This window comes from Perognathus longimembris, chromosome 3 (genome assembly GCF_023159225.1).
Source record: "Perognathus longimembris pacificus isolate PPM17 chromosome 3, ASM2315922v1, whole genome shotgun sequence".
Lineage (NCBI taxonomy): Eukaryota > Metazoa > Chordata > Mammalia > Rodentia > Heteromyidae > Perognathus > Perognathus longimembris.
Window position 1 is genome coordinate 114,585,174 of NC_063163.1, and position 12,711 is coordinate 114,597,884.

At 41.2% G+C, this 12,711-nt stretch overlaps 1 protein-coding gene across 1 annotated transcript in view; it reads left to right on the top strand.

The window, feature by feature from the left end:
• Positions 1 to 12,711, top strand: part of LOC125349593 (NXPE family member 2-like) — a 52,219-nt gene that overhangs the window by 23,970 nt on the left and 15,538 nt on the right. The window contains exons 2-3 of the mRNA XM_048343886.1: positions 4,494 to 4,591; positions 5,356 to 5,435. Of these exons, the coding sequence (XP_048199843.1) occupies positions 5,413 to 5,435 (23 nt within the window). The 5' untranslated portion in view covers positions 4,494 to 4,591; positions 5,356 to 5,412. The remainder of the gene's footprint in view (positions 1 to 4,493; positions 4,592 to 5,355; positions 5,436 to 12,711) is intronic.

Genomic DNA, 12,711 nt, shown 5'->3' on the forward strand with positions numbered 1-12,711 from the left:
CAGGGGCAGGAGGGAATAGGTGAAGGAGCTCTTTGTGCAGAGATTGAATCTTGAGTTCTAGGGAAGCAGCTTTTTTGAGCTTATGGTAGGGGCCACAATTACAGTTTATTTCTCTTAGAACTGTAAGGTATGTTTGGGGAGATGGGAGCTGGTGGAAGATGATTTAGATTCATCAGGTCTTCAGGAGGGGCAGTTTTATGGCTGTCAAGGGCAAAGGTGAGTGTTTTCAGTTCCTCATTTTTCATTTATATATATATATATCTTTGAAGGCAATTGAACAGATGGAATTTGTTCTTACCAGGGAGAGGTTTTGTTCTATTCAGGTCTTCAATTGATTAGATGAAGTCCACTCACTTTAGAAAGGATAATCTAATTTATCCCAACACCTTCACCAAAACACCAGGAGGGGCTAGCCTTCCTGTTAGAACAGATCGAGCCTCTTTACAGCCACCGTGTTTCTGGAGTCAGTCAATGGAGGAAGGACAGCAAACGTTGTGGTCCTCAGGATGCAGGCAGAGTCTCTGGCCAAGAAAAGAAGAGCAGAGTACTACTGCCTTGGCAGAGGAACAAGGAACCTGTTCTCAGGACTTAAGCAGATATCTTTAGCTGCAAGGGAGAAGAATCAGATCTCTCCTGCTAGGGGTGGGAAAGAAAGCTCTCTTGGATGGAAACTGGCTGAAAGCCAGCTTAGATCTGCTATCACTGTGGTAGACAACTCCCACCCCAAATGAATCATGCATCCAGGATAGAATGTAGCTGGCCCTGGCATGAGGAGCAGGGACTCTGAGAATGAATCTCTCCAAGATCTAACTATAGTAGCCAAATGGGGAAAACAGAAAATTCCCCAAGAACTGATAGAATGTTGCTAGGGCAACAGTGATTTGAGCTCCAGGTTGAAATGAAGTTTGGAATTTGGGGGTATCAGAAGGACTAGATACCCAATATATTAATTTGTCCTTTTATTTGCTGTCTACCCTTCCACACCAGAGATGATGCTCACTGGTAAGCTTCCAGATGGGTGAGGGATGAGTGATGAGAGAAGAGCAGAGATGAAAGAGAGCTGCGGGGCTTGGTTGAGATAATAGATGAACCTGCTGTGTGATAATGTTTATAGAAGGTGAGCGTCTGAAATAGAAAATGATTCCCTAAAAGCGTTCTGTCCTTCCCCTTTGGACCCAGTATAATCTCAGTACTTGGGAGGCTGAGATAGAAGGATTATGAGTTCAAGGTTAGTTCAAGACAATATTGGCTGCACAGTGAACCCTTGTCTCAAATGAATGAGTAAATGAATTAATAAATGGTTGAATGAACAAAGTAATAAATTGCTCTATATTTGAGACTCCGAGAGTGGCAGTGTGGCAACAGTTGAATAACAATGGAAAGACTACGCTTGGTTGGTAAAGGGCCCACTAAGATCCAGCCCATTCCACTTGGTACTGGTATCCACCATCTATGTGAGTCTTGCTATGTAGCTCAGGCTGGCCTTGATTTAACCATTTTCCTAACCTTTGCCTCTAGAGTTCTGGGATAACAGACATTCACCACTCTATTAAGCCTGATCTTTAAAAAATCTAATTTAAAAAATTTAAAAAATCTACAGAAAATAATCAAAGGTGGTTGTGAGGTGGCACAACACTGTGACCTCTGTGTAAGGTCTTAGAGGCTGCCATGCTGTGTAGTGATTTGCTAGGTATCCACAGCGACTTGTACTTTCTCATCAGTTGGATGAATGAATCCTTAACATAGTTTTCTAAGACATTTATATACAAATACTGACTAGTTTAATAACTTCCAAACTTATAAAAGTGTTTGGAGAAAGACATTTTAAGATGAGAAAGTTCTTGTTCTAGAAGTAACAGTTTAAGATTGGGAATACAAAAAGAAACGTAAGCAAACATTGTGAACATATTCCACAAGAGCCAAACCCCTGACAGAATTTATAGTTCAAGGAAATAGTAGTGTTGTCAGTTTGGTGCACCTTTACTTTCCCTGTAAACTGAACTCCCTGTCTTATCACATAGGCAATAAACCATCTAATTTTCCTCCTCCTCTTAGGATTCTACATTTTCCCTGTCTCAACAAGGCAATTCTCTACTCTTTGCTACTCATATTCTAATCCTTGTCTTCTGAGCACTGGCCTTGTCCTGCTTGCTTTTCCACCTGCCTGCAGAAAGCTCAAGAGTCCAGCTTTTCTAAACAAGAGACAGCATCCCATGAAGTCTTGAAAGATGTTTCTCAATTAGCAGAAGAAGGAGGCACACCAGGAGAGGAAAGCATGTGCAAAATATGTAGATAGGAGCATTGTTATATTTGGCAAAGGTGTTGAAGCTGAATGGGGAGGTAGCATCTGAAGCTTGAAAGTAGACCGCCCCCCCCCCAGACACAGTAGCTTCCAGGTTACAATTGCTCTCCTGAGTTTGTCATTCAAGGCTGGTTGTTTTTGAGTGTTTCCCTAATGTTATTAGCTGCCTCCTGCGCAGACAAAACCATCTCTTCCTGAGAAGGGTTGAAATCTGTGCTTTTCTACATCAAGTGGTCTCCTTTGTCCACAGTTCTGCATTTAGTAGCTCCAGTTATTTGATGCCAACTGTGACAAGTAGATGTATGATACAGTAAAATATTTTGAGAGAGACTGCACTCACATAACGTTTACTGCAATATATACAATTATAAGGAGTTTATTTTACTATCAGTTATTATTGTCAGCATCCTACTGGGCCTGATTTATAAATTCAGCTTTAATATAGGTATGTATGTATGTATGTGAAAAGATAGAGTACAGATGGTTTTCAACTTAGAGTGTCCCCTTACCATTGTTTGCTGAAAATATAAGGCAAAGTGGACTGAATACTATTGAGTATTTTAGCTTAGCAGCAGTACAGTACACAACAGTGATGGTTGTTCCTGGTGATCATGGGCCTGGCTGGGAGCTATAGCCTGCGGTTACTACCTAGCATCACAAGAGAGTATCATACTGGATACGGCCTGGGAAAAGATCAAAATTCAAACTGGAATTTCTACTGAAAACATACTGCTTTGTAGCATCGTAGAGTCTAAAAATAGCAAGATGAACCATCTTAAGTTAAGTCTACCTAGAGAGAGTTTGGCACTGTCTCTGGTTTTTGGTATCTACTGGGTGCATTTGCACATACCCACCAGAAGGAAGGTGGGAATCACTGTATAAGCTATTGGATCGTAGCTGTTTAAAATCATTGGTTCCCAATGACCTCATCTTCCAGATGGGGTTCAACTATGCTGCCTTAGAAAGACGTTGTAAGAACTTAATAACATGAAAATACTTATGTTTAAGGCAGCAATCAGTGTCTTAAAAAGCCCTCAATAAATGGTTTCTAGTAGAGACAGTGTTTCCAAATGTCAAATTGCTTTCAGTTTTCTAAATGTTACTAATGCTCATCCTCAGCCGCATAATTTTTTAGAAACTGGGGCTTCCACCTGTACGTTCCCGGAAGCCTTTTCTTACCTTCCTGTATTTGATTATAGGAGCTGGCTTTCTCTCCAGCAGAGAAATTCTCAGTCCCAGGGGCTCCTGGGTAGAATTCACAAGAGTCTGTGAATTTGCATGGGAAAAAGATTGTGTCTTTATTTTCACAACACCTAGTACTTTCTTTAATTTGAACATAGGTAATAAAGTTGAGCTATATTGGTAACATTTATGATTTCTACTAATAGTAATATAATATTTCATATGATGCTGCAACTATCCATGTGTCACAAAATGCTGCTCAATCTATGTTAAAATGTTAGTGATTAGGTCAACTACTAGGTATTGCTATTTAATATTTTAAATAGAAGACATATATATATTCCCATATAATAATTAAAATATGTTATAATTTTATATCACAATTATTGTATAAAATAGAATAGTATATAATACTATAATTTAATGATATAACAGTTATTCAATATAATTGGTTTCTCTTATTACTCCTAGGCATTTTAAACAATACTTTTTTACTTAGGAAGATGGAGAGGAGAAAACCTAATAGCCAATACTTTTAAATTATTTGAAAGAAAAGACCATGTACTACAAAAGGTTCCATGTACCAACCATCCAAACAAACAAAACAGTAAGACCCCCACTGCATCCTAAAACTTATATATGATATATGTTTCACTAATTTAGATAAATGTTACTGTTTCCATTCAGCAGTCAGCCTCCAGACTGAACAAAAGTTTTTATAATCTCATTTATACCCTCTGCTCATTTCGAGGAAGATATACAAGCATTACTCACCATGAGGTGTAGATCCAAGGCCCAGTCAGTTAGCTTATTGAACATGTGCTTTCTTTAATGTTTTGTTCTGTGGCCTAAGGATCTTATTTTCCTAACACACTGCTTTTTGGAGCTATATCCTGGAGGACTTCCAACTTCATCCACAGCTGTAGACAGACGACGGTGTACCATCCTTCCCTCAGTATCAAGAAAGATCCAGATAGCCAACACATGATCATTTTGTTTAACTTCTCAGCAGCTGAGGCCACAGGCCAGCCATACTCCAACCCAGACAGAAGAGCTGCAGGAACCCAAGTTCTGACTCACTGCTGAAGGGGACTTCACTGCAGATGGGTGAGGACAATTTAACTCATTTTCCTTTCATCCTCCATCCTCCATGTTTAGTGGAAAATGTTGGCCAACAGGCAGAAGTCCTTGCCACTGAGCCTATAATACAGTGTTCCCGGAAGACTGCAATTCAGAAGGTTGGCACTGCAGGTAAAACTGGCAATCCTGGCTGTTGCATGGTCCCTCTCATTTCATGTAAGGTTTTACGATTCATTACTAAAGATTGAACGTGGGCTAGCGAGAGACTAGAACTTCCTGGGGTGTAGGCATAAAGAGAATTAGCGCCCACCTGCTGGCTGTTCTCCATGGCTCCCGAGAGCACTGTTGAGGAAGCTTGCGGTTGGCAGGCATCTAGAGAGCCTTCCTCCCTGGTGCAGGCCCGAGGGAGAGGACAGCTGCACAAAACCTCCCTAGGCAGCTTCCTTTTAAAGAACAGTCTCCTCAAGCAGGGGGCAGAACAGCAAACCCTGTGACCCCCTGGGCACCTGGGGAAACCCACGGTGGGGGAAGAGAAAAGCAACAAGCTCGAGGTTCTTCAGGAATGGGCAGAAAACTGTTCTGGGGACAGGCAGGAAACTAGCCTGGCCCTAGACTGACGGAGATGTGCCTAATGTCGTGGGGACAAAGGGGACAAGATTCCCGAGAAACATGCTCCCCTCCCCTCCCCCACCCCACAAACAACCAAAAATCGGAAGAAAACAGACAGAAGCCACGCTTAATGTGGAAGCTGAACCCGAATAACGAATGGTTCCATTCCACCTCCATGCCAGGCCAGCTGCACCCGTTGTCAGACAGCAGCGAAGTATCGTGGGAGAAGAGCCAAGAGCATGAAGAGTCTTCTGCGACACAGGTACACCAGGAGGGGCTAGGCCAAGGATGAAACAGGAGCCCTCTTTGTCCAAAGGATGTCTGTCTTAACCACCATGCAACTCAAGAGAGATGTGAACCCCACACGTTAGTGAAAGTAGTCAGAGCAAGACAAACTCAACTCAGCCTCACCCCCTGCCTCACCAATGGTTTAGGAGAAGATGTGCACACGCATCTTGACATAGATGCAGCCTCCGTCAATCCATAGTGCTCTAATCCGTAATGCCTGACAAGAACTCCTAGCCACACGTGTATGTATAGGTACACAAATAAAACTCAACCACATTTTCTCATTGTAACGGAGGCACCTAACCATGCTCACAACGGACACCTAATTTGTGTGTGTGTGTGTGTGTGTGAGTGAGTGTGTGTACATGTACCAGTACTAGGACTTGAACTGGGTGCTGTCTTTCGCCTTTGAGGCTGGCATTCTACCACATGACCCATCCCTCCACTTCTAGATTTTTGATGGTTAATTGGAGATAAGAGTCTCATGGACTTTTCTGCCTGGGCTGGCCTTGAACTGCAGTCTTCAAATTCCAATCTCCTGAGTAGCTAGGATTATAGGTTGGAGTTACTGAGGCCCAGGACAACTGTAGTTTTTGGCTAGTACTTAACTTACTTTACTGACTGGCCTGCTTACAGCTGTGCAGGGTTGTTGTTTTTTAAGTTTTAAAGAAACTTTTTTTTTCTTTATCTCTCTCCCCCATGAGAGAGAACTCAAGAATATCTTTGCAGCTCCAGGCAAGGTTATCTTGCCCCTCTCCTTATCTTGCTGACCATAGGGGTGAAGGAAAGAATGACCAGTACTGCAGGAATACAATCCAGGCACACATTAGGAAATAAGCAAGCCCAAGGCTAGACCAAGTCCTCCCTCCCTGGTGTCATCTGGAAGGTCATGCTTCTGGGCCTTCCTTTACAAACTCAGCCTTCAGTCCTCTACCCCCGCCCCCACCGTGGAGTGGTAGCTTTTGAGATAGCTCACACAGTCCTCACTTTGCCTGGCAAATTTTGTAAGCATTTACTTCCTCTTATTTCCAGACCCAGCTTTCATTATTTGTGACTTGGTATTGCATTCAGGGGACTAAATTTACACAAGAAGCAATGCAAAGTGAGCAGAGAGAGAGAGAGAGAGAGAGGCAGACAGACAGACAGACAGACAGAGAGACACAGAGAGAGACAGAGAGAGGATGTGAAATTGGTAAATTTTATTTCTCTACGGTCTCATGATAAACAGAATTTTATGAATATTTAGCCTTTGCAATTCAAGTCATATTTATGGGCTATTATGTAGCGCTTACATTCACAACCTCATGTGTTGACCTACAAAACTCAAGCAGAGTTTCACTGTAGATATATAAAACAGCTTTGGCACTCTAGCCCTACTTTTATGGTACTGACATTATCCTAACATAACTTTTCTTCTGTACTGGAAAAACACAGCAAATGAAATGCCTTTTTAAGGAAAATTTAGAAATGTGTGTTCCCCTGTAAAACATTCTTTCATCCCATTTGATGGTGAGTGTTTGGGAATACTAACCTCCCCCAATAACACCTCCAGTTACAAAGTTGTTAGAGTTTTACTACATCTGGGTGCTGTATTATCATGGATGTAGATCCGGAACTTGTCCAACATTTTGAAAGCTTTATGAGAATAGTTCACGGATTTCATCCCGCTCATAGTCACGTGTTGCATGACTCCTTCATTCTTATGGAGTACATAGTATATCAGTATTAAAAAAGGAAGAATGTGGAAGAAACACTGAGCGTCCTGAATCATGCAAAGGGATGTGCTCTTTTTTTTAAAGTGCTGGTTGTGGGGTTTGATTTCAGATTAGGCACTGGCCCTGAGGGCTCCCCCCCTCCCCCCCAACTGCAAGGCCAGCACTCTACTTCTTGAGCCATAGCTCCACTCCCAGCGTTTTGAAGGTTAATTAGAGATAAGAGTTTCACAGATTTTCCTGCTTGGGTTGGCCTCAAACCAAGATCCTCAGATCTCAGCCACCTGAGTAGCTAGGATTATAGACCTGAGCCATTGGTGCCCAGCAGGGCATGTACTTTTTAAATTTTTTTTTTTTTTTTTGGCCAGTCCTGGGGCTTGGACTCAGGCCCTGAGCACTGTCCCTGGCTTTTTTTTGCTCAAGGCTAGCACTCTACCACTTGAGCCACAGCGCCACTTCTGGCCATTTTCTGTATATGTGGTGCTGGGGAATCGAACCCAGGGCCTCATGTATATGAGGCAGGCACTCTTGCCACTAGGCCATATCCCCAGCCCCGGCATGCACTTTTTAAACCATTCCAGCAACTTCTCTGAAGCCCACACAGTTAACCTCAAGCATCATCAAGGCAGGACATGGAGATCCAGAACTGATTATTGGAGTCAGTGTAGGAGGAAGGAAGGCAGTTCAACACCCTGTGAGAACTATCGGGAGTTAGCAAGATAGTGTGTAGGTAGCCATTCTCCAGGGAGAAAGTCACAGTCAGAATCTACGGATTCCAAAACAAAGATTAAAGCTGCCATTTATTAAACACTTAATGCACCAGGATTTTGGCTTTCACTAAAACATGTGTCTTCAGATGATGTGAGGATTGTAACTTCTGTTTTGTGAATGAGGACACTGAGCAAATATCAGGGTCAGGGGTTTAATCTATAACTTCCTAAATCACAGTGTCTATTTTATCCACTTTATGCTGCATTTTGGGGGGGAAAGTTCCCAAGAGCATTTCCTAGTCATCTGAAATGATCACCGACATTCTCAAATAGCCACTTTAAGGCAAAGATAAATAGGTGGGGGAAAAGGAGAAATGAAAAATAAAAAGTATCAAAAGAGGCCAGACTAGGAATGACAGCTAAACATTATCCCAGTATCCAGAGCTGTATAGGTAAAGGTGCAGATCGTGACCTACAGAGAGTGATGGAACTGGTTTTTATCTTCTAGAACTTGAAGAAATCTTTCTGAAATCTTTATTCTTTTCAGTCTTACAAATGGCAGTATACATATTTTTCAAAAATAAAAAATAATGGTAACGAACTGGATGTGTTTCTCCTGTTACTGGTATGGATCTTAATTCTGAATATATTTCTAAATGTTAGTTCAACTGGAGAGCATTCATGAATGAACACATAGTATGAAATGTGTCCTTAAATTCTTTGATACTCTTCTCAAGAAGTACAACTTAATTTCTCTCCTTTTGAGTGGGGCTGGGCTTTACTTCCTTCTCACCAATGTAATTTGGTAGGACGGATGGTGCGTAAGTCAGTCGTAAAAGATATTGCAGTTTTCTCTTTGCTTTCTCTCTTGGGTTGCTTGCTTTGGGGGAGTACCAGCTGTGACATTATGAAGAAGTCTATATTGCAGGGAACTAAAGTCTTATGTTAACAGATAATAGACAGCAAAGAACTGAGACCTACTGCCACCAGTAGGATGAGTCTGCCACCTTGGCTCGAGGGTTAGTGCATCTGGCTGCCATCTTGACTTCATTGGAAAGGTTGAGCAGGTTACCTGGCTAAGCTGCCCAGCCCATCCTGAGCTTGCAGCTACCCAAACTGGGAGATAACAAGTGAAAATTTTCATCGTTAAGAGTTGTGAAAGTCATTAACTAGGACACAAATGCTCCAGGATCCCGAAATGAAAGATCCAGTCCTTTTTTTTTTATGCACTAGTATTTATTATAAATAAATGTAGAAAGTACTTATTGCATCTCACATATAGATAATATTTTCTTTATAGAAAATATAAGGAAACTAATCATAAACAAATTTAAAGATCTCTGGCAATGTTTTCTATTATATGTACGTATAGCATATCATCTCAACATTCTCAATGAACTTTTCACTTTATAATAATTATTAGAATACTAATAACACTATATGTCCTGAAGAAATTAAGTGATTCTTCAGACTCTTCCTCTGTGGGATGTTGTTTTGGAATTGTCATAACTGATGACATCAAACTGCCCTTAATGTTTTTATTTTTCCTCTGCAAGTTATTTAAATGTACATAAATAGATTCACTCATGGAAAGATTAAACATGAATGCCCTAATGGCTACTTTTCTTCTGTAAGACTTTAGTAAGTCTTACTTGTTTTATGCAATGTATTTCAGCATATAAATTATGGGTAACAAACATTAGTTTGTGAATAACTAATTTTTAATGGCTTCTGTTCTGGGTAAATATTTTGAATTTTTTGAAATAAATCTTAGCTATTTGGTTAGTCATTTTTTAACCTAAACATAAAAACTTTGTTATTTAAAATAACATATTCTTAAAGAAACATTGTATGCATACATAGACAGGTCAAAATAAAACTCTCCTATATAACTAATAAATGCTAATGAAAATTGTAGGGGAAATAGACAAGTAAAATTTTTTCAAGTAAGATCCAGTTCTTGACTGAAGAGTTACATGCACAAAAATAGTACCGCACAAAAACTGTGGCAAATGCTAAGACCAAAGTTAAGTGCACACACACAAAAAGAAGCCCAGCCTAGATTACGGGGAAGAGTGTTCAGGAAGTTTGAAATGATGTTTGAATAACTTTAGGGCAGATGGATAGTATACTTTATGCCTATTATTTAGATATTGCCCCTCAACTCCAAATTACTTTTCCTACTTTCCTTTGTGATTCTAGGGCTGGGCCCCTGCCATTTGGAGAATGATGGAGAAACTTCAAAGACGTTAAAAATTTTTTTTTATTGTTATTATAAAGGTGAGGGTACAGAGGGAAAGGCCTTAATTGCCTGTTTGCTTCTATTGCTGCTAGCAAAGGCCACTGTAAGTGAGGGCTCTGAAGAGAAAAATAGTCATAATGGAATCTAAGATGTAATCAGAGCATTCAGGGAAAGGAAACAGCCTAGGAGTATAAATGTGAATGGCTGGGGACTGACTCTTCCAAAATATCAGGAAATAGTTTGTTAGTGTGCAACAGAGACTATAAATACAAGATTAGATTGCTAGGGCTGGGTGTCCATCCAGAAGTCTGCAATCCTGCTTCCTGATGGCAGTGAGTTACACTTGTCACCCACCGTGACGCAGGGAGACACAAGTAGGAGGTCCAGCTAACGAGGCACCATCTTCTTTAAAAATTTCCTTTAAAAAAAAAAAGCCCAGCTATTGGGCTGGGAATGTGGCTTAGCGGTAGAGTGCTTGCCTACCAGGCACAAAGCTCTGGGTTTGATTCCGCAGCACCACATAAACAGAAAAAAGCTGGAAGTGGCGCTGTGGCTCAAGTGGTAGAGTGCTAGCCTTGAGCAAAAAGAAGCCAGGGACAGTGCTCAGGCCCTGAGTTCAAGACCCAGGACTGGAAAAAATAAACCACACACATACACACACAACTATTTAATTAGTTCATCCTTTCTATTTCACTGTTTTATTACTTTATCTATTTCACATTTTTTACTTTATTTCACTTTTTAACTTTATCATTTTCTTTTTCACTTTTTGTTGTCTTTGTTTTATTTATTTACTTATTTTTGTCAGTCCTAGGGCTTGAACACAGGGCCTGGACACTGTTCCTGAGCTTCTTTTGCTCAAGGCTAGCACTCTACCACTTGAGCCACAGCGCCACTTCTGGCTTTTCTGTTTATGTGGTGCTGAGGAATCAAACCCAGGGCTTCATGCATGCAAGGCAAGCTCTCTACCACTAAGCCACACTCCCAGCCCCATTATCTTTTTTTTTTTTGGCCAGTCCTGGGCCTTGGACTCAGGGCCTGAGCACTGTCCCTGGCTTCTTCCCGCTCAAGGCCAGCACTCTGCCACCTGAGCCACAGCGCCCCTTCTGGCCGTTTTCCATATATGTGGTGCTGGGGAATCGAACCGAGAGCTTCATGTGTAGGAGGCAAGTGCTCTTGCCACTAGGCCATATTCCCAGCCCCCCATTATCTTTAAATAGTAGTTGTACAGGGGGTTTCAGTTCAACGTGTCTGCTTATGAGAACCATGCATATCTTGATCATGGTCACCCCTTCCATTGTTCTGCCCCCCTACCCCATCCCAGTCAGTCGCCCCAAGTTACCTAGATCCATTTTCACGTATGTCCACCAACTGTTAAGATTATATCCATCCACTCTTCCTCTTCCCACTCCTCTGTCCCCTCCCCTTAGTTTTCCACTCCTCTTAGATAAGGAAATGTTTCAGCTTCTCCACTAATTGTTCAAAGTGGATACACCATGGAAATCCACCACCACGTTGTATACTATACTTTAGTCAGTTTGATCACATATAAATATAGGCATATCATGTATATGTTCTCATATTTGTTTGAATTTTAGGCCCGACTTCCACTTAGGAGGGAAAACGCGTGCCCTTTGTCTCTCTGAGCCTGATTTCCCACAATATGATTTTTTCCCTGTAAATGACATAATATTATTCTTCCTGGTGGATGAATTAAAGCATATATACACACATATACCTACATATATAAAATATGTATATATATATAAATACATGCATATGCTTCATTTTCTTGATTCATTCATCCATTGTTGGGCGTCTGGGATATTTCCTTTAGTTAGCTATTGTGAAGGGTGCTGCAATGAATTCTTTGTAGGAAGACTGGATTCTAGAAAGAGGACTAACATAAATGCATCATCTCGAAGGAGTCACCTGCGAAAAGATGAAGAAAATAATGGCAGTGTATTCGATCTTTACTTCTTTTGGAGGAGGGGGATGGTGATACTTATTAAATTGGCACCAAAAGTGCTTGGCTATACAGAGTGAATAACTGTATTATGTTCTGCTTAAATTCTCAGAGCCATTAATGTATTTTTCAAAAAAGAGAAATGTAAGATGCAGAATTTTTTTTTTTGGTTACTCTTGGGGCTTAGATTCAGGGCCTGGGTATCATCACTGAGCTTTTTTTGCTCAAGGCTAGCGCTCTACTACTTTGAGCCACAGCTTCACTTCTGGTTTTCTGGTAGTTATTTGGAGATAAGAGTCTCATAGGCTTTCCTGCCTGGGCTGGCTTTGAACCGTGATCCTCAGCTCTCAGCCTGCTGAGTAGCTAGCATGACAGGCGCAAGCCATCCGAGCCTGGCTGCAGAATGGTTTTTTGTACTGTGTTTTCCAAAGAATTCCTCTCCCCACATGGAATGGGTGCAGCAAGTCTGGGTTTTCATGGAGCCTTCATTGCAAAATGCTCCAGTAGTTATTAGAGTCACTCAATTTAACATTGCCACCCTATCTCTCATGGTATGGATGGAGTAACCCTAAAAGTTCATTAGCCACAGTCATGTGTATGTAGGTACACACCTGTATGTA